The sequence below is a fragment of the Apostichopus japonicus genome, chromosome 18, assembly GCF_037975245.1.
Source record: "Apostichopus japonicus isolate 1M-3 chromosome 18, ASM3797524v1, whole genome shotgun sequence".
Lineage (NCBI taxonomy): Eukaryota > Metazoa > Echinodermata > Holothuroidea > Aspidochirotida > Stichopodidae > Apostichopus > Apostichopus japonicus.
In genome coordinates, this window is record NC_092578.1 from 6,066,967 (window position 1) to 6,088,429 (window position 21,463).

The 21,463-nt window shown below is 37.6% G+C and overlaps 1 protein-coding gene across 3 annotated transcripts in view; it reads left to right on the forward strand.

Moving 5' to 3' along the window:
• The window catches only part of LOC139958393 (transformation/transcription domain-associated protein-like), a 77,748-nt gene that overhangs the window by 37,837 nt on the left and 18,448 nt on the right, over positions 1-21,463 (forward strand). The window contains exons 37-66 of one of the 3 annotated variants that reach the window (XM_071955445.1): positions 173-295; positions 795-919; positions 1,315-1,426; positions 2,226-2,378; positions 3,201-3,385; positions 3,806-3,959; positions 4,307-4,488; positions 5,202-5,400; positions 5,979-6,050; positions 6,495-6,674; positions 6,825-6,881; positions 7,588-7,662; positions 8,289-8,427; positions 8,847-8,943; positions 9,896-10,065; positions 10,923-11,101; positions 11,321-11,463; positions 12,043-12,145; positions 12,615-12,725; positions 13,378-13,554; positions 14,561-14,728; positions 15,163-15,282; positions 15,802-15,945; positions 16,281-16,436; positions 17,534-17,920; positions 18,485-18,795; positions 19,308-19,425; positions 19,560-19,675; positions 20,112-20,324; positions 21,100-21,210. In XM_071955445.1, the coding sequence (XP_071811546.1) occupies positions 173-295; positions 795-919; positions 1,315-1,426; positions 2,226-2,378; positions 3,201-3,385; positions 3,806-3,959; positions 4,307-4,488; positions 5,202-5,400; positions 5,979-6,050; positions 6,495-6,674; positions 6,825-6,881; positions 7,588-7,662; positions 8,289-8,427; positions 8,847-8,943; positions 9,896-10,065; positions 10,923-11,101; positions 11,321-11,463; positions 12,043-12,145; positions 12,615-12,725; positions 13,378-13,554; positions 14,561-14,728; positions 15,163-15,282; positions 15,802-15,945; positions 16,281-16,436; positions 17,534-17,920; positions 18,485-18,795; positions 19,308-19,425; positions 19,560-19,675; positions 20,112-20,324; positions 21,100-21,210 (4,580 nt within the window). Of the gene's footprint in view, positions 1-172; positions 296-794; positions 920-1,314; positions 1,427-2,225; positions 2,379-3,200; positions 3,386-3,805; positions 3,960-4,306; positions 4,489-5,201; positions 5,401-5,978; positions 6,051-6,494; positions 6,732-6,824; positions 6,882-7,587; positions 7,663-8,288; positions 8,428-8,846; positions 8,944-9,895; positions 10,066-10,922; positions 11,102-11,320; positions 11,464-12,042; positions 12,146-12,614; positions 12,726-13,377; positions 13,555-14,560; positions 14,729-15,162; positions 15,283-15,801; positions 15,946-16,280; positions 16,437-17,533; positions 17,921-18,484; positions 18,796-19,307; positions 19,426-19,559; positions 19,676-20,111; positions 20,325-21,099; positions 21,211-21,463 lie in introns of all 3 variants that reach the window. The other 2 variants (XM_071955444.1, XM_071955446.1) reach the window with 2 other exon arrangements.

The window sequence follows — 21,463 nt, forward strand, 5'->3', positions numbered from 1 at the left end:
ACAAGCATCAAAGTAAATGAATTATGCTATGACATTTCATTGAATTCATGCATCATTCGCATGTGAATTGATCAAGAAAGATTCATAAATACTGTTGTTAAGAAATGGAAGTGTTAAGTTTAGTTTTAAGCTTCAGTGACATTCTTTCCTCTTTTTGGTTTTTCATCGTCAGCCACCAGCAAGACCGACCACTATCAGTGAGAAGACCCTACTAGAGCTACAGTTCCAGAGTATTTATATCAGCAGGATTCTGGTCAAACATAATCCCAACTGGTTACCGAAGCAACCTCAGCTGGTAAGCAGAGATGGCCGAGAATATATAATGCTTGCACCTTGTATATCTCTCTTAACACTATATCCTTGCATATGTCAATTCCCAATATAGTCTTTGTGGAATATTTTGTGTCTGTTGTGGTCGAGATTGTTTAAATTAAAATTGTTAGAATGGTTAAGAAAATGGGTTGGATCCTATTTTTAATCTTTTATGGTGATTTTTATGCATTTGTTTTTGTTTTGTTGCAATTTTTCTTGGCAAGAAGTAGGGATTGCAGAAGGAAGTGAGGAAATTATATCGTCAATATAATTTAATTTTTCTATCGTAAAATTAATTCAACAATTGAAATTGTTTAAATGTGAAATGTGTATTGAACTTCACAACATACTGCTCGATTTAGAATTGTGTAAAATTGATGTTTTCAAGCACCGCACAATTTATTCGAGGGCCAGAGCTACGAGAGGTCATAGTAACGTTCCCTTCTTTTCTTATTTTTTCATCTTTCTTTTTCCTTTTCCAGTGCAACCACCTGCGACGTATCTGGATTTCAGATGCCTTTCAAGAAAGGCACATTAACGATAATGTCAGCACCTCCCACTGGAATGAGCCCAAGCTACTGGCAAAATGTCTAATCAACTATGCACAGTACGGCACTAAGGCTCTAATTTGTTAATTAATATTCAAGAAAGCTGCAAACTTCTAGTCTCAGGTTTACTCATTTGTTTGGATTAATGTCATTGCTGAGCTGTTGTCGGGTACGCTAGAAAAAGTAGTTTATAAGTGTTGACACATTGAGTAATAGGAATGAATTTTGGAGAAGTGTCTAAATTTATAATGGAAAATTGTTGAAACTGTAAGTTTTACACATACTTCCAGCATTGATTATTGCTGTGTGTTGATATATAGAAGTACAAAGAAGCTGAATCCCCCCCCCCCCACCATCACCATCACCAAAAATACCATTAAGCTAGACAAAGCAGCTTCATTTTGAAACTTAAGATATTTTCTCTGACTTTATTTATCTTCTTTTGTTCTTTTAGGCAACATCCTGATAACGTGGAGCTGGTCTTTCAGCTGTTGAGAGTCTTCATAAAACGTTACATGCCAAACTTTCAGTTTGTGAGAGAATTCATAGAAGAAAAAATTGCAAAGGTAAAGAAAATGTTAATGAGCAAGAATAAGAGGAACTTGAATGCAAGTATGGTCAATTTCTAGAGATTATTTGGATAGTTTTGTTATTTATTTTATGAAAGTTAGAGTTATGAGTCCATTCTGGCAAGATCTCCTGCAACATCCTGATAAAGTGAAGAAAATCTTGCCAGCATCAAAATATAGGCCCTTCGAATGTTATGTGTTTAAATCTACACAGGATTTTGGCAGTAGATAAAAGCAGTATGTTAAAAAAAAAATCTGTCTCTTTTAATATTATATATAACAGACTTTAATAGTATACAATTATTTGTTCGACTTGAAGACAAATGTTGTTCTTCACTTTTATAAAAGTTGCAATGAAAAATTGGTCAAAACACTACTCTATTAAAGTAAAAAAGGAATGTCTGTCTCTTTCTACAATAGTTATCCTGGAGTCAAACTTGTGAGGATGACAATTCTAGAGTCCTATTATTTTTCAAATCAAACTCCCAGATGTGTTGTTTTGACTATAAAATAGGGACAGCCACCAACCAAAGGGCTAACTAGATAGCTACCCTCAGTTCACTGGTTTTGAATTCTGTTCTAGCCAACAAGCTTTTCAATTATGTTTGTAATTTTCCTAGTCATTTCTGTATTGTTCATCGATTGCTCAAATTGGTTTGACTAATATTCACACATTTTTTTTTTTTATCCATGATTTTATCCATCTATCTGTCTTTGTGTTGGATTGCCCCTTTTCCAATCATTGGGTAAATGATATTTTTTGGACCTAATTTGTGTTTTGTTTTTCATCCTCCAGGGTTATGTGGTGGAGCAGAAGAGGAAGGTGTTCTTTACGTTTGTGGCACTGTACATGGATAAGAGTTCCCCTCAGGAGCTGATAGCCGCTGCTCTGCAATATGTCATCATTCCCATGTTTGCTGCATCTTTCGATAAAGGAGAAGGAGATGAGGTAAGATCGAGAGGAAACTCTTAACGAATATGCTGGTTTTAGGTAACTTTGGTGGGAATTCAAGGGTTGGACAGTTAATCAGCGACTCACTCTTAGCCCTGTCTTTTTCATCTCTTACTATTTCTCTTGCAGTGCTAATACCAATCTATCTTTTGGAATTTAATTCTCTTTATCCCTGACCCTCCCCACTTTTGATTATTGAGAAACCTGCGAGTCGTTGATCCGTATTTGCAGTCCTCGAATGACTGTTGCATATTCAGAGAACGATTTCTCTGACATTTTATTCAAAGATTTATTCAAAGATTTACAGTAGTGTATTGTCAAATAATTTATCTAAAAATAAGGTAAATTCTTCAAAACCTCAGAACTGCTGAGCTAAAAGAAGACAGTAAAATATACTGGAGTAAATATAACCTTATCTCAGTAGTTATTATCAGACAATATATATCGTCTGTATAAATGCGAGGGAACGTTCTTGACAGGTATTTCTTCCACCACAAATATTGTAAAATAATTTTACTGCAAGCATATCCACTGTTCAGCTGAATGTACATCTCCCACCTACACACTGTGATCTGTATTATGATTATTCTCGGTGAAGCAAAAGGGACGGTAACCATAGTGATATAATACTTAAAAAACAACTTCAAGGATTTCACCGCTGACAAGACACACTAGTGATGGTCTTGTAGCTTGAATAATATATTATTGATGTTTTTACATGAGTAGTATTTTAACGTATATCTTGTTTAGTTTTAGAGGTTTGAAACACTTTTGAAATTTTCTCACAGAAATTTATAACTATGTTTTGCTTATTTGCAGCTTATCGGGGGACCACCCAATCCCAGCCAAAATAGTCCAGATAACTTGGTGTCGGTCTTCATCAGTAAGGTCATCGACCCTGACAATCCTCACGGAACATCAGACGCCCTCAGGATCCTCCTGCTCCAGTTTGGCGCCCTCTTGGTGGAGAAAGCTGCACCTCATATCCACGACACAGCAGACAAGTACGTCACTCTACTCACATTTAGATAAACATTATTAAAGTAGCTGGTAAAGAATCATTCAGTATCTAGCATTTCATTGAGGTGTGTAAAACCAATTATGGCGATATTTAAAAGAAAGAACAGTTTTTTGTGTTTTATTTACTTGTAGTATAGCAGCGAGGGTTGAGTATGTGAACAAGATGATAAAATTAATCTAACATTTTTTCAATTATTCCAACTTTCCAGTTTGTTTTTTTCATGAGAATTCTAATTTGTTTTCACCAAAGAAAACATGAATATTCCTGAACTTTCTGTCTTATGATTACAAAATCAAATTGCTATTGAAGTTGATAAATCATTTCTAAGTTACAAATCCTTTGTAAGTAGTTTCTGATTTTCTCATCTGTTCATACCTCTTTTTTCTCTCCTGGATTGTTTCAGACGACAGGGATCAAAGTTACGTCGGTTGATGACATTTGCCTGGCCGTGTCTGATCCAGAAGAATTGTGTGGATCCAACTACCAAGTATTACGGACATTTACTGCTATCGCATACCATCGCAAAGTTTGCCATTCACAAGAAAATTGTGCTCAAGGTAAAGAACAATTTGTAGTAAATATGTCCTCTGGTAGTGGTAAGCAATGAACTATAAAGCTATATGTGACTCCCAAATCCAAGGTACACTTTCTGTAACCACATTCCAGCATCAAGTTGCCATTCACAGGAATATTGATCTTTACGGTAAATCTAAAAGCTGATTAGTTGGTCAAAAATCTTAGGCGTTGGTTAAGAACTCTCTTCACAACCATAAGCAAGCAGAATGGATAAATAATTGCAAATCTGTATCAACTTTTTTTTCTGTTAATGTTTATAATTTATCTTCTTTAAATATTGTACAGAACTCTAACGTCTATATCATGTAATTTCTTGGTCTTCTTTCAGGTATTCCATAGTCTCTTGAAGGCCCACGCCTTGGAGGCTAAGGGGGTGGTACGTCAGGCCCTGGATATCCTGACCCCAGTCCTACCCCAGAGGATGGAGGACGGTAACACCATGCTGATGCACTGGACCAAAAAGATCATCGTTGAGGAAGGATACACCACTGCTCAATTGGTTCATATGTTGTAAGTCACTGTTTACTCTTTGCCTTACACCATTGGTGTAAAATTCATCAGTCATATACCACTATATTGTCCTGGAGATAAAACCACTTTGATACTCAACTGTTGCGTATCAAAAGTTAAACTACTTTTCTACTACTTCCCTTTACACGGTTATCAATTGTGCTAGTCACAGCAACTTCATACCCTCAGACACCATCAGTAAGTGATTGTTATTGTCATAGTCTTCTACAGTTGGTTGCTCCTAAGTACTTCCGTTTACACGGTCACCAATTAGCAACTACACACCCTCAGACACCATCAGTAAGTGACTGTTATTGTCATAGTTATCTACAGTCGGTTACTCCAAAGTTGGTCCTTTGGCATCTTCACTCTGTTACCATCTATAATCTTATTATAATAAACCATAAAAGTCATTTTCTTGGCATCAATGGTCAGTTACTAATATTGTCCCAGTAATCTACAGTTTGATACTCACTATTGTTCTTAAGTTTTGTTCGTTAATAAATTCTTGTAGTTTCTAATTCATTGTTACCTGATATTCCTTCTATCCCTTTAAGTTTAACTTATTGTTCGTACCATTTTAAAAATTCCTTGTATTTTCGCAACTTTGATATCCGTCATCGGGAAACTTATCCTGGGTAGTCGGCCTGTATTAAGGTAACATTACAGAAATGTCATCTGTCCATATCCCTTTTCTAATATCATTACCACAGGCAACTGATCAACCGTCACTACAAGGTGTATTACCCAGTTCGCCATCACCTGATACAGACCATCGTCTACTCCATCCAGAGGTTGGGCTACACCCAAAATTCATCCATGGAGCACCGCAAACTGGTGGTGGACCTGGTGGAGGTCATCATCAAGTGGGAGCTTCAGAGGATAAAAGATGAGGAACAAAGCAACACAGAGGTACGAATAATAAACACCAATGGTGCTAGTTGAGAGGGGACGCTTGATAAACTGCAATAGTGTTGTGCCTATACGAATTCTGACTAATGTTGACTTCCAAACAGGAGGTGGCTCGTTGATGAAGTTCTTTATGCTAGGATAATCGAAAAATAAAACTAAAGTCACCAAACCTTTGTTTTGGAATCATGAAGATTGAATATGTGGACTTTCAATTCAGACTCTGTCAGTTCTCTCTGGCCCCTTCATTCCTGTTCTTTCTTAAGATAGTATCCATAGCAACAAGTTTTAATTCTGCTGCTGCTTAATCATCTCTTTTGAAACATCGTAGTTCTGTGTTTCTGCAATCACACATTAAGGAGAATGTTTAGAGTCTTCTTGCTCTAGAAGTCTAACACTGTGCATTACTGTAATAGTATCCCTGATGTAATATGTTTACGAGGTAACTATCTCTGTGCAGTACTGTTTTTATAACTATGATGTAATATGTTTTTGAGGTAACTATCTCTGTGCAGTACTGTATACTATTTTTCCGTTCTTGTGTTTTCTTAAACTTCTCTTTTACTTGTTTTAATCACTAGGCTGGCTCTGGAGGAGAACCAGACAGCAAGAGAGCTAGACACAGCTCTACGTCTGGCCCAGCATCACCAGTTGTAAGTAATCTATTTCTACATATTCATATTCCTTCTGTCCAGGAGTGCAATAACAGTTTCTTAGCAACCAGAATGTAGTGTTTATTGTAAGATTCTACTTATGTCTAAACATGCTTTCATGTAAATGCTTTCCCAGTGTTAAACTGGAGAAACTTCAGTGAAAAAGATCAGCTTTAGAAAGAATTGTGCAAAAGGTGTAGCTATTTGAAACATTTTATTCACCATGCAATTGTTATTGCCAACAAATTGATAGAAGTAAGGCAATGGAAAGACCACCTTGAAAGGCAACGATATAACATGCAAACTCATCATTTTAGTACAGAGCATATGGGTACAGTGGAGGTATAGCAGGGATGTGAATTGTGGTACCTGACAAAGTAAATTGTAAAACTCGATCGGCCATTTAAAACATCCCACACACACTCTCTGTCTTTTCTCCTGCAGACGCCCAAATCTTCCACCGACCCTAACCGTCAAGTCGACAAGGTCCATTCTGACTCGGTGGTCAACTTTTTGATCCGATTAGCCTGCCAGGTGAATGAGTCTGGGGCCTCTGTGGGATCACCAGGGGAACAGCTCTCTCGTAGGTGCATGGGCCTGCTAAAGATGGCCCTAAGGCCCGAGGTCTGGCCCACCAGTGATTTAAGGCTGTCATTCCTGGACAAGATATTTTCATCGATAGTGAGTTCATGTTTGATCTTGACTGCAATATCTCAGGGAAGGCAGGGGGGACCAGGTGGGTGGGAGCGTGGGGGGGTATGTGGTGGGGCCGAGGTCTGGCCCACCAGTGATCTAAGGCTGTCATTCCTGGACAAGATATTTTCATCGATAGTGAGTTCATGTTTGATCTTGACAGCAATTTCTCAGGGAAGGCAGGGTGGGGTCCAGGGGGGGTGGGAGTGTTGGGGTGGGGTTTGTGGACCAGAGTCATGGCACAAATTATGGGGATCTGGCTCTTCCAACCCTGTGATTGATAATCTTTAAAGAGAAATTAATATTTTTGGTTGAGTTTGAAAATATTGATGCACATTGTTTGGCTGTAGTTCTAATATAAAAAGCCTCAACAATTGTGGAATTTTGAAGCTTAGTATAAATGAAATCTGTAGAGCTTTCTGCACAAATTTATTCCATTTCTTCTTCTTTAAGATCCTATTTTTGTGTTAATATCTGTACAGTTGTGAGAGACTGTTTAATAGTAAATAAATAATAATAAAATGATAAATACATTTCTAAATTGCCGAATATGCAGAAATATAATTGTTCATGGCGCTGAAACAATCAAAATAAGAACTGAAATGATGAGTCCTAAGTTGCCATTGAAAAGAATTAACATTAGGAGCGATTTTAAATTAACAGTGAGAAAGTGAGGCTGTATATGCAAATGCTCTTTCTCTAAAATGTGACCTTGTAACTGATTGTGTAAGGTTGAAAAAAAGGCCAGAAAAGCAGACTACGATCAGGGCAGTGTGGTAGAGGCTTGTTGTTGATTAAATAATTTTCATTTAATGTTGCGATCGAATTTTTTGATATTTTCCAGGATCAACCCACTCAAATCAACTTTGGCAACATCTGTGCCGGCCTCGATGTTCTCAACTTCTTATTGACTATCATGGTAAGTTTCTATCACAGGATCATGTTGTTATCACATGATCAGGATCACACCACAGGATCAGACCATTATCACATGATCAGACCATTATCACAGGATCAGACAATTATCACAGGATCTAACTATTATCACAGGATCAGACAATTATCACATGATCAGACCATTATCACAGGATCAGACCATTCCTGAGTGTAATTTTGATTAGTCTCGTAACATATTTCAAGAATAATGTCACCAGGGTCTCACAGCAAAAAGACACTGTCAAAAAACTTGTAAACTGAAGATTTGTCAGAAAATTGCCCTGAGTAAATGCTCTACCTCCCAGAGTAGCATCTATTCTTGCACCCTACTTGATTTAGTTATATATCAGTTCTATATATTAGTCAGATAATCCAATATTCGTAAAAATTTACCACCTGGTTAATATCAAAGGGTATTCACCTCATTCCTGGTTAAATCAACCAACATATCCTGGTTGGTGCTAATACTATCCTGGTTAATATCATAAAATGTTCCACCTCTTTCCTGGTCAAATTAACCAAACTTTTCCTGGTTGGTGCTAATACTATCCTGATTAATATGACAGAATGTTCCAGAAAATAACATTTTTTTTTTTTTTTGGACCGCAGGATAAACAAGCCATCTTGACAAGTTTGAAACCCTTGCAACGAGGCATAGTCAAATGCATGACATGTGACAATACAAAGGTCATAAGGTCTGTTCACTCTCTGCTAGTGCGCTTGATGGGAATATTCCCGACAGAACCAGGTAAATATCTTCATTTGCTTAATCTACCTCTTCTTGATTCTGCATATCTGATTATCTTGAGATCGTCTGATGTTCTTTTCGGAAGGGTGCATCTGAAGTACTGAGTAATTTATTGGTAGACATCGTTTTTGGTACGACTGATGTTGTTCACTCAGTTTGTTACTAATGTACCGCAGGTCTTCTGACAAGTAACGTAAACTACATTGTAAATTATACAATGAATATTCATTTATTATCAGATTTATGGCATGCTGTTACGTAACTTAACTATTGTGCATACCTCAAATAATTGGTGATAGTGTTGTACCCTTCAAGTTTTCTTGTGTGAGGTTTTTATAGTTTGTGTCTTGTTTCAAGATTTAGATAAAGTCATGCCTCTGTACTTCATTCTGTGCACCTCATTCCGTTTGACTCATAAGCAGGTAGTTCGTCGATTGCATCAAAGTTTGAGGAGCTGGAAGCACTGTATGCCGGTGTCGGTAAAATCATCTACGAAGGCTTAACAGCTTACGAAAAGTAAGTTCAACTTTACGTCATCTTTGGATTTTATCAATAAAAAATCATGACTTGCCACATTGAGGTTCCTGCAAGCATTTTATATTTTAATTTTGAGTTTGCGTCAAAAAAGTTAATTACAGTGGAAATTAAGTATTTTTCGAATGTTCGCCTTAAAGCTTTACTGCTTGGCTTGCTACTTGTGGCAGTCAGTGCTGAGTTGGTTAAAGAAGGAATTAGGGTTTCACAGAGAATTCTGACCAGACTTATCTACGTTCTACTATTACTGTAAGAGGTACAAAATAATCACCTCTGATATGCATGCCTCCTTCCTATCGCAAACAGCTTCTTTGTCAAACATTAAAGAACGTAGAGTTAACGTTTCTGTTTTGTCCAGCTTGGAGAAGAAATAGCAAAACAGCATGTCACTTTTGTAATTCTGTATATAGTCTTGACATGGTATGCATTAGTACACTAAATGGTAACCAAGGGCTGCCAATGGTACCCCCCATGGTGACTTCAGATACCATTACTCAATGTACAAAGTCTCTTTTTCTACAAGGGCTGCCAATGGTACCCCCATGGTGACCTCAGATACCATTCAATGAACAATGTCTCGTTTTCTACGAGGGCTGCCATGGTATACCCCGTGGTGACCTCAGATACCATTCAATGTTCAATGTCTCTTTTCCTACCAGGGCTGCCAATGGTACCCCCATGGTGACCTCAGATACCATTACTCAATGTACAAAGTCTCTTTCTACCTGGGCAATGGTAGAAAGCCATGGTGACCTCAGATACCATTCAATGTACAATGTCTCTTTTCCTACCAGGGCTGCCAATGGTATCCCCCATGGTGACCTCAGATACCATTCATTGTACAAAGTCTCTTGTTTACCAGGGCTGCCTATGGTATCCCCCATGGTGACCTCATATACTGTTATTCAATGTACAATGTCTCTTTTCCTACCAGGGCTGCCAATGGTACCCCCACTCCTCGACTATTCGGTACCCTGATGATACTGAAGGCTGCGTGCACCACTAATGTCAGTTACATTGATCGACTGATATCGGTCTTCATGAGAGCGTTACAGAAGATGGCCAGAGAGCACCTTCAACCTACTACCACAGAACCAAACTCATGTGAGCAAATGGAATATTTTCTTCTCTTTGGATTCAAGTATTCCACATTCATACTACTGAATTTATATATCTTATACATGTATTTATACATATTTAATGGAAGAAATAAATTAATTGAAATATATAATACCGAGTTGGGACTATTTTAATATATACTATACTTTCAAGTCACTCATGAAAGTATGAGCAGTATGAATAGCTTATTTCTATTTGATAAAGGTTAGGAACTGTTGTATACTGTCAGTACGAGTGCTTTAGAGCATGATATTAGAGGAGAGTATAGAGTGGTACTAGCTGTTGGGAATTGCCCTAACTGGCTGATTTATGACACAGAATTATCCACATGCCTTGCTTGCGGATACTCCTAGAAAAATCTCTTGTTTATGAAGGATATATGCGAAGGAAAGGACTTCATTCGTTAATGAAATGCATTTTCTATGGAGTTTTCCTTACGTTTAATGTGTAACTGTGATAGAAAGATGTTTTTAATCATTCATTGCTGTATATTAATTCCTAATAGGATATTTATTTTTATTTATATTTATTTTTCATTAGTATTATATTAATTAATGAATAAGTATCACCTTATGATCACAGTTAGGCCTAAATGTAAGGATATATCTGATAGAAAGTCCATTCCCATGTACAAAAGGATTACACTTCCTTCAAATATATCTGTCACAAATAAGAACGTCTCCTGTGCATATTTTACGTGATGAGGGTGTGGATAAATGGATGGATATATGAAACTTTTTTACATAATTATTCATAGTTGCCTCGTAGCTGCTAGTGATTAGCTTGGATCTATGGATATACGGATGGATATATGAAACATATTTTACATAATTATTTCACAGTTGCCTCTGAGCTGCTTGTCATCAGCCTGGATCTAGTCAAGAACAGAGTCTGTGTGATGAGTACTGAGATGAGACGTAACCTAGTGCATTCCATCCTGGCAGCTCTCATAGAGAAGTCTGCTGATGCTAAGGTCCTCAAGACGATTGTACGAATGGTGGAGGAATGGGTCAAAGCAAAGGCAAGTATTCAAAGTGTATTAAACCAAGCATCCTATTATCTGACAGTTGGGCTTCATAGCTGTACTGCACTGTTTTGTTATGTCATGCTTTCTGTCAGAAGCATCTGGAGTTTGTTTTTAGTTTTTTTGGGGGGAGGGGGCAGAAGGGGTGGGTTCTTTTTTCGTAAAAAGCATTCTTGTTGAGTAATCTATCTTATCAATTGTATTTTATTCTTTTAGACACCAACAGTGATAAACCAGTCTTTCTCACCGAAAGAGAAAACGGTCCTCCTGGTCAAACTGATGCAGTACGTAGAAAAACGATTTCCGGATGAAGCTGATCTCAATGCCCAGTTCCTGGAGCTTGTAAACTGGGTATACAGGTAATAACTTAAGACTTCATATTTAAGAAACTGTTTTTAAATTAAGTTTTATCAATTTTATTAATTTGTCTGGGCAACAGAAGCTGGGAGTTGGTCCATCGACTTTCTTTTCCACTTTTCCTGTGCTACGTGGTTGATGAATTTGAGACGTACGTATCCTGTTACTGGCAATAGCTCTTTAATTTACTCTGTCACTTCAAGATAAACAGCTGTACAGGTTTTTAGATTCATGTTTTCTTGGAGAAATTTTGTGAAGTATATCATGTAATAATTTATGCTATAAAGTGAGCTTTCTCCTCTTGGGTGAGCAGCGAGTCTCGGTAAAATTTCAGAGTACATTACAGATTTAATTTATGAATTACTTCATGCCAGATGCTGTGACAGTGAATATTCAGTAGCCTGTAAACTTGTCATTGTGTTCGAAAAAGGGTAAAAACAGCTCGCTTGGATCAATAGTATGTCGTAAAAGTCATTGTTTGCAGAGAAATTATAACCCAGATGCTTTTACTGATAAGTCTAATCCTGGTTTTTTGTTCAAGATTTTGATTTATTTGTTTACTTTTTTTTCCCTTTCAAAAGGGATGAAGCCCTGGCAGGGAGTGAGCTTACTTCTAAGCTAGAACCAGCGTTCCTAGCAGGGTTAAGATGTCCACAACCTCTGATTAGAGCCAAGTTCTTTGAGGTATGGTATGGTAATGTCAACTTCTCTGTGTGTGGTATGGTGTGGTAAAGATGATTTACATCATTGATTACACTGGACATTTTTATCTCTCCTATCTTTAGCTCCTTAGAAGAGTTATTTGGAGAAATTTAGAGCACATTGTAGCCTGACAATCTTCAAAAACGAATACTGGCATTCGTTAGGTGATATCTCTAATTGAATATAGAGGCTGACTTTTATAATTCTACACCCATAGCTGAGCATATCGAATCACACAGGTGGGTTGCCTGCGGCCCTAAGATGAATCTTCTGTGGCCATATTCAAAATGACAATTGCATGTTTACAAGCCATTCTTATCACCCTTAACACTCTTAACAATGAACTCATTACACACTCTTAACACCCTCATCATCATATATGTTAATCTATTGTTGTTTGGATATTTATTCTTTTCTTTTGTGTTTTTCTATTGTTCTTATTCTGAAACAGGTCTTCAATAATAGTATCCGAAGACGGCTCTTCGACAGACTGCTGTACATTATTGACTCACAAAACTGGGAGGCCATGGGAACTCACTACTGGCTGAAACAGTGCATGGAGGTAAAAAAACAATGGCAGTCTAACAAAGGAATCTATTGTTTCACAAGAGAATTGTATCGCAAGTGCATTGTTTCACAAATGCATTGTTTCACAAGTGTATTAGCTTAAGTTAATGCTGACATTAACAAGAAATCTACACATGAAACTAAATGGTGGAAAGAGGGGGGGGGGAGGTTTTCAGGTGAATTTGAAGTGATTTTGTCGCTAGATGAGGAAAATTACACATTCCATTAAGTCATTAGTTATTGTGTCTTAAAGCAGTGATGTAATCACTGTGAATTTAATTCTTGTGAAACTGAAAAGTTTGGTAAAAGACATAACCTGGAAATTCTGCTTCCTTTATTTGTTGTTCCTAAGACCCTTCCCTTTGTAAGATTTTAAAAGGTTTTATCGGAAATGTTCTGCAGTGATGAATGGCCTTGTTGTCCGACCTGTTTGCTTTGTTATCTAAAGGTGTACTCTAAGAATCTGAAAAGTTTTCAAAACAAATAATAAAAGTGCACCTCCATTTCCTAATGGATCCTTTCCAGTAATTTGAGTGTTTGTGAAGCTGACAGAAGATATTTGACCACTGACTCATAAGTTTGTCATTTGTTTAATGTCAAATGAAACACATTTTTTAATCAGTTTTAATATTTCTTAACCAAACCAGCTCGTTTTGGTGGTGAGCCTGAACCTTCCGAACATCACGACCATCAACTCATCCCAACTTCCAGCCATCACTAATGTCATCAATCTAGCTGACAGCCAGGAGAAGACAGCCTTCCAGCTCGCCTCTCATGTCAAGGAGGAGCCCATGGACACTGATGCAGATGGACAGAAGGAAGAGGTAAGTGATCACCGTAAAGGCTACAAGAGAGAAAGAGAAAACCGTTTTAAATGGTTAATACCTCTATTAACTGTAGGGGTCAACAATTGTCACCTAATGTCATGCTGAATAGCTTGAATAGCTCAAACGTATGAAGTTTTCTGTGAAATGTCATGTGGATTGTCGAAACGAAACTCTTGGAACAAGAGCAAGCCTTTATTTCCCCTTCCTTTTGTTTTGGGTCCAAAATTTCATGCTGTTTTAAAGTGGGGGTGGAAAGACAGTTTAAGTGCAAGTTAAGCTTTATGCAAGTTACTATAAGAAATTACAAAACAAATGATACTTGATTTTTCCCTCTCTATATTGACACTCCGGTATATCTTGTACAGAAATATGGTAACTAAACTACTGATAGTTTGGTAGTATTCATTAAAAAATTGATTAAAGAGTGCAAAAGGTGGTGATACAGTGCTGCTAGTTCGTGGAGGAGTACTATCAAAGAAGAGGATTTCAGGGAATAATTTAGTATTTAAAGTTTGTATTGCAGTTTTGAAGATTGACCGTTCCCTTATGAAATACTAGGATAAATTATTCGCTGGAATTATCCAACTTGGGAATCGTGTCAAACATAAGACATTTGAGGGGGCTGCAGCCTGATGCAGCCAGGCTGAGTAGGACATAATCTACTGTAATCTAATGTAGTTGCATACAATAGGTACTGCTGGTCTGCAGATTTACTGTTTGATAATAATTCAGCATTGCTGCAGGGGATTTCTCAGCTGCTGCAGCTTTTCTTATTGACAAGATGGCTTATGACTGGATTATTGATTACCAGACTAGCCAGTGCAACTTTACAGATTGAATGTAAATTAATAATATTTGTTGAAAATCTTTTTCTTTCTTTTTTAAGTTAAGGAATACTTTCTTGGTGTCAACCAATTTGTTATAATGTGAGTCTTTCATAACTCTTATTTTAATTGTAAAATTCAAATCTAACTGGTTTTAAAATTATCATATTTGAATACAGGATGTTGAGATTGACATTGAAATCACCCAGCCGGAGACTCAAACAGCCACTCACTCAACAACAGAAGCAGAAGCCTCGACAGCGAGACCAACCACCGATTCTAAGCACCATCTCCATCAGTTTCTCACCAGGTCAAGGAAATTTATTGAGAGTCTACGGGAAGTAAGAGTAAGTCCTCTCAAAACAAGATTAGATAGAAGTTCTAGCTTTATTTTTATTTATTTATTTAATTTATTTTTTTATTAATTTTTTTTCCCCTCCCAAATTTCTCTTGAAATACTTCCCCTGCTACTTTCTGGGTTGTACCAAGTGAAATTGGTGTGTGATTTCATGTTAGATGGTATGTAGTGTACAGCACCATTAAAATACTGGCTAGCTGAGTAGAGCAAAGGACCTGTGTTCCATAGGACACTGATGAGAATTCTGTTCCAGCTGATTGTGTCTCTGCACTGTTAAAAACTAATGTTAGAGTGTAACTAATATTACATTTTATACTTGGATATTCTAACCTTTGATTTACATCCCTCCAAATTAGTAGTTCATCATTCCATTTCTGTTAAAGTTGACAAAGTCTAACCGTCTCTTCCCACTCTCCTTTACAGACAATTAACTTCCTGGCAGCATTCTCTCAGCTCTGTCACAGCGACACGGATTTGACCAATGAGCTGTGGATCAATCTCTTTCCACAAATTTGGAAAATACTCAGTGAGAAAGAGCAAGCTGTGAGTCTTTCATCCTATCCACTCTTTTAAATGCATTTAATTTTGTAACCTTTGTTCACAGCTAGGCAAGCTTGATGAATTCAAGAAGGTAGCCTCAAATGTTTGTTGAAATTGTGGTTTGTGCTTACTTAATACCTCAAGACTGTCAGGTTGCAATGTTTTACAAATTAATCAAATCTGTAGGGAGTATGCTATCTCGATGGAACAGGGCTTGAATCAACTTGGGATAAAACTGTATGTGCAATGAGTGCCAACTGGTTGTACTTTGTAAAGTTACGTTGTCAAGTTATTAAGTGCAAATTATTTAGTGTTAAGTGCAAATTTAGTGCAAAGTTACTTAATTTTCATAGGTCTTCCTGTGAGGTTCCTTTTCTTCTGCCCTGATGGATCTGGAAATGTGAAATGTTGTGCTATCCTGACATTAATTAATTAGTTTATTTATTTATTTATTTATTTATTTATTTATCTATTTATATATTTATTTATCTATTTATCTATTTATTTACTTTTAACATGTAGACTTTGTCTCAAGAGATGGGTCCATTCCTCTGTAGCGGTAGTCATCACTACCAGAAGGAGGCCCAGCTCAGCGTCATCAAGACCATGGCAGAGGCAATATCTAAATGCATCCCACCAATCAACATCAGACCCTGTGTCACTAAGGTTAGTTGAAACTTTGGATAATCTTTTATGTTGCAACTGTAATGTACAGCTTCTCCAGTCACAGTGATAAGCTTGTATTCTCTTTGTTGTAAATTGTGTAAATCTTAACATTGAGGGTAGAACAGGGAAAGAGGTAAACATGGGTGGGAGGGGGGGGGGCAATGTTATTTAAAATTCATCTGTTGTCTTCCATAAAATCAGGCAGAATCATTGAAAACTTGACCATTAGAACTTGTTGAATTTTTCATACATATATATTATTTCAAATACTAAATAGTTTTATTTTTTTCAAGCTAATAAACCTTCTGTTATGTGTGCTTCTCTTGATTCATCAGTACCTGGGTAAAAGTCACAACCTCTGGCATCGATCCATCTTGATGTTGGAGCTGACCGCCATCGAGAGCGGATTCAGCAGCCACCACCGACCCAAGAATGTCAGCGTCAGTGTGTACGACTTTTACGAACCGGATAGCGCAGTGACGACTCAAATGGTAAACAGCGAGAGACAGACAGAACTGCCTCATATTGTGTATCCTCTGGTAATGGAATGTAACCCTCTATCAACCCCACCATCTCCCTCTGCTGTAGCTTAGACAGTGCTAGCAACACATGAAACAAACCTGCATGAACTTGTGTTGAATATTAATAAAGTCAAAACTTTGCACATGAGACTAGTAGTACCGGTAATATAGAATGAGTACAAGTACATTTAATATTCATCCTTCCTATGAGTACAAGGCTGTAAGTTGATGTTGAAGGCTCTAAGAGAATGAGTACTAGTACCTATAATATACTGGAATATACTAGACTATACTGTACTATACTGTACTAGACTAAACTGTACTAGACTATACTATATTATACTATACTAGTACCTATACTATACTACACTTTACTATACTATACCAAACCATGCTCTACTGTACCGTACCGTCCCACAGCATACAGTATCATACCATACCATACTATTCAGTACTAAATAATACTATACTATACTAGACTATACCGTACTAGACTATACTGTACTAGACTATACTGTACTAGACTATACTATACCGTACTAGACTAAACTACTGTACTAGACTATATTATACTATACTAGTACCTATACTATACTACACTTTACTATACCATACCATGCTGTACTGTACCATACCGTACTTTCCCACATACAGTTTCATACCATACCATGCTCAGTACTATACAATACTGTACTAGACTATACTGTACTAGACTTTATGATACTATACTAGTACCTGTACTACACTTTACTATACTATACCATGCTCTACTGTACTATACTGTACCGTCCAATAACATACCGTATCATACTATACAATACTATACCATACTAAACTGTACTATACTAGGTTTCCAAAATGCACTTGAGTAAAATAGTAAAGACAGAAAGGCGAGTACAATTACAAGCAACTATGTGAGGATACTTGTACGAGTGCAGACCACTACAAGTCTAATATATAATGGATTTGGGGGGATATTTGTACATTGGATCTCTGTAAAATTGCACCACTTTTAAATCAGTTCTTTAAGATTTATCTTCGAGTTGTGTTTTTTTTTTTTTCTGAAGGAAACATTGGACTCGTTAGCAGAGTTGTACGAGCGTTTAGAGGAGGAAGACATGTGGGCGGGACTCTGGCAGAAACGTTGCAAGTATCCCGAGACGTCGACCGCCATCTCGTACGAGCAGCAGGGTTTCTTTGAGGAAGCCCAGGCGTGTTACGAACAGGCCATGACCAAGGCTAGGGTGGAGCACAACAATGGCCCTGCTAACCCTGCTGTGTTCCCGGAGTACCAGCTGTGGGAGAACCACTGGATTCATTGTTCGAAGGAACTCAGTCAGTGGGACTTGATGATGGAGTATGGTAACACTAAGGGTAATGCCAACCCTCACCTGGTCCTCGAGAGTGCCTGGAGGGTACCCAACTGGAATGCTATGAAGGAGGCCCTTGCTCAGGTCAGTTGCAAACTTGGGTCCCATAAGATCAATTAGTATTCATTTACCGTGTGTGTTTCTGCGCAAACTTAGTTAAACTATAATGGGATAATGGTTAAGTTTGCCAGCTTTGACTGTAAAATAACATTTAAAATGAATAAGATTTGTGTGTATGTTTGTCATATTAGTAGGGGAGCTAGTATCTAAACTTCTTTGCAATTTTACTTGTCACACTTAAAAAAAAAAGTTGCCTTCTTTTACAAGAAAGATTTTGTATCAGTTTTTTGCCTTGTCTATTTTTTGGGTGGGTGTTACAAGAACAATGCAATAGGCACATTGTTTACATCAGCATGGTAGTATACTGCTGCAGTAGCAACACAACCCTGGAGAGATCTGTGATGTAAATAACTGTAAATTCTCTAAGGGGTTAATTTTAACCAATAGTATATTATAGTTTTTTCTTTTGGTCATGATGTACTTTGCTGTAAATGTGTACAAGACATTAGATAAAGTGCATCATAATTATGCGCATTCCCACCCTGCTGGTCGTTATTATCTGGCCATTTGCTCTCATTCCTCGGACAGGTCGAGTTGAGTTGTCCTCGCGAGATGAACTGGAAGGTGAACATGTACCGCGGTTTCATCGCTATCTGCCATCCGGACGAGAAGAACCTAACCCTGATCGACAGATTGGTGGAGATGTCCAGCAACCAGGCGGTCAAGGAGTGGCGTCGCCTCCCCCACTACGTCACCCAGGCCCACATGCCGCTGCTCCAGGCTGCTCAGAGGATCATGGAACTACAGGAGGCTGCTCAGGTCCACCACGGTCTGCAGCCTGCAAACGTGGGACGTAATCAGAGCCTGCATGACATGAAGGCCATCGTCAAGACATGGAGGTGAGGATGTGGTGCCTTTCATTCATATATATGTTATTGATGGGCTGCAATGAGCATAGCATGCATTAGTACCACCGTTTTGAAAATTCAGAGCTGAGATTTAATACAGTACTACACATAATCTATCACAGATGAGGTACATTGCTTTCAAATCAGAGCTAATGTTACCCTTCCCAAAGCTGGGAGGTTGAGAGGGGCTTTGTAATCATTCAAACTCTTCAGATTTTTAGATGTTAACATCACAAGATCAAAGAAAGACTTAAAGATTAATCATAGATAATTGTTGATCATGTTTAGCATCTAGTCATGGGTTTTGCGATTGTCTTACTGAAATTTCTTCTTGGTTGTCTCTGTATGTGCTGAAGCAGACAGTGGGGCAAATCCCCCTCACATTTCTTTTCCTGTTAAAATATATCATCAATATCATCATTTTAAACTGAGTGCATGTATTTAAAATAAATCAACGTAGCATTTCATTAATTTGTTTTTCGTTTTCCTTTAAAAAAATTCAGGAATCGTCTGCCCATGATATCTGACGATCTGAGTCACTGGAGCGACATCTTCATGTGGAGGCAACATCACTATCAAGCCATAGTATCAGCCTATGAGAGCCAGGCTTCTCAAGACAGTGTAAGTGAGATTTTCTTGAAGAGAATAACTTCAACCGTATTCATTGATTTGTTATAATTATGAGGAAAGAAGTGGTATCGTTTTATTTTCTCCTGATGCATAAGTGATTGTTTTTTCTTTCTTTCTTTTTCCAGACTCATGCTAATCATGCCATGCTGGGAGTTCACGCATCTGCTCAGTCCATCATCAATTACGGCAAAATGGCCAGAAAGCATAACCTGATCGGCTCCGCTCTGGACTCTCTCAGCAGGTCAGAATAAGAAGAAAGAGTTTTAATTAATAATTAAGTAAAGAATTAAGAAATAAAAATGGGAAAAAAAGTAGAAAAAATCTATTGATGTGTGTTTGACTGATTTTGGAACCTAATTGAAGAAAATAATTTTTTTTTTTTTTTCATTTGCTCGTCATCTCATAAAATGGATGTGCAAGTCCAAGTTTTCCTGCAATAGTGATTCTGATACTGTCTTCTTAATGTCAAGTAAAAGAATTTACTAAGTGACCAAAATAAAGCAGGAAATCAAAGGAATAAAAGTGAAAATGGAACTGTTTATCTATACCTGGTGTTAATTCTGATATTAAAAATGTCAAAAAATATTACAAAATGTCTATATCGCTTCTGTTCCTGTTTATCTCTCTATTTCTAATTTTATTTTTTTTTTTCTGTTTCTATTGATTTCTTTCCTTAGAATTCATACAATCCCTAGCGTCCCCATCGTAGATTGTTTCCAGAAGATTCGTCAACAGGTGAAGTGCTACCTACAGATGGCGGGTACGATGGGAAAACAAGAACTGCAAGAGGGGTTAGAGGTCATCGAGTCGACCAATCTCAAATACTTTGGTCGAGAGATGAAGGCCGAGTTTTATGCGCTCAAAGGGATGTTCCTGGCGCAGGTCGGAAGGTAAAGGTTCCAGAAAAATAGGAAGAGATACTTCAAAAGAAGCTGAAGCCATGCATATTATTAAGAAAAAAGTCATTAAAAGACTCGAAAATATTATGGAATAGAGCAAAATAAATTTATGGCTGGAATGGGATTTCAAATTAGTCACCTCTGGATTACAAGCTCAGCAATCTACCAACTGGAATTTCCAGCCCTTAGTTGGTGGTGATCCCTGTATAGCCATTGCTTGGCTGAGGGCGCCAGTCAGAAGCCACAGTACCTTGCATACGGTGTAATCAGGGATCACGCCCAAGTTTTATTCCATACAACCTAGAAAGCAGCTGCTGGGAAGAGATTTCATGAGAAATTTGGCATTTACATAGATAATTATGAATTAATATATAATAATGAAGAATGGGAAACGGACAGGGAAATACTAGACAATGAAAAAGAGCAGAGAAATTTATGGCTAGAGCAGGATTCAAACCAGGGAACTTTGGATGAAAAGCCCTATATTCCCAAAGAATGGGCTTGTAACCCAGAGATCACTACTGGTTCAGTACTGGTTTGAGCCATCAATTTCTTTGCCCTTTTCCAATCAAAATATTTTTTGTTTTCACACTTTTCAATTTGTAAAGGATTTCTGCCAATATATATTTTGTTTGCCTTTTTTCTTTGGTGTAATTGAAGATCTCTTTGGTGAAGAGTGTCAAATAATGTTAGTGACATTTAGTTGTATTAATCCCTTTTTCTGTTTCATTCCTAATTATATTATTTTTTTCTTTGGATCTCACAGATCGGACGAGGCCAACAAAGCATTCTCAGCTGCCGTACAGATGCATGATATCCTAGTCAAAGCCTGGGCACTGTGGGGCAATTACCTAGAACAGATATTCTGCAAAGATAGGTAAGGCATATTAGGCTCTGAGGGGGGAGGGGAGGGGAGGGGGAGGAGGATGGCATAATTGTGTATAGCAGTTTTGAATTTTCTGAATTTTGTCTCCTATCAGATACAATGGTTCTTGTGTACAAAACCTGCTAAGCATCTTTGCACTTTTATAGCAGTTGACGATTCTGCATCGCATTTTGTGATGTAATACCTAATAGATTATTCCCGGGAAGGGGGGGGCCATATCATGTGGTGGGAAGGCCTGTATGAG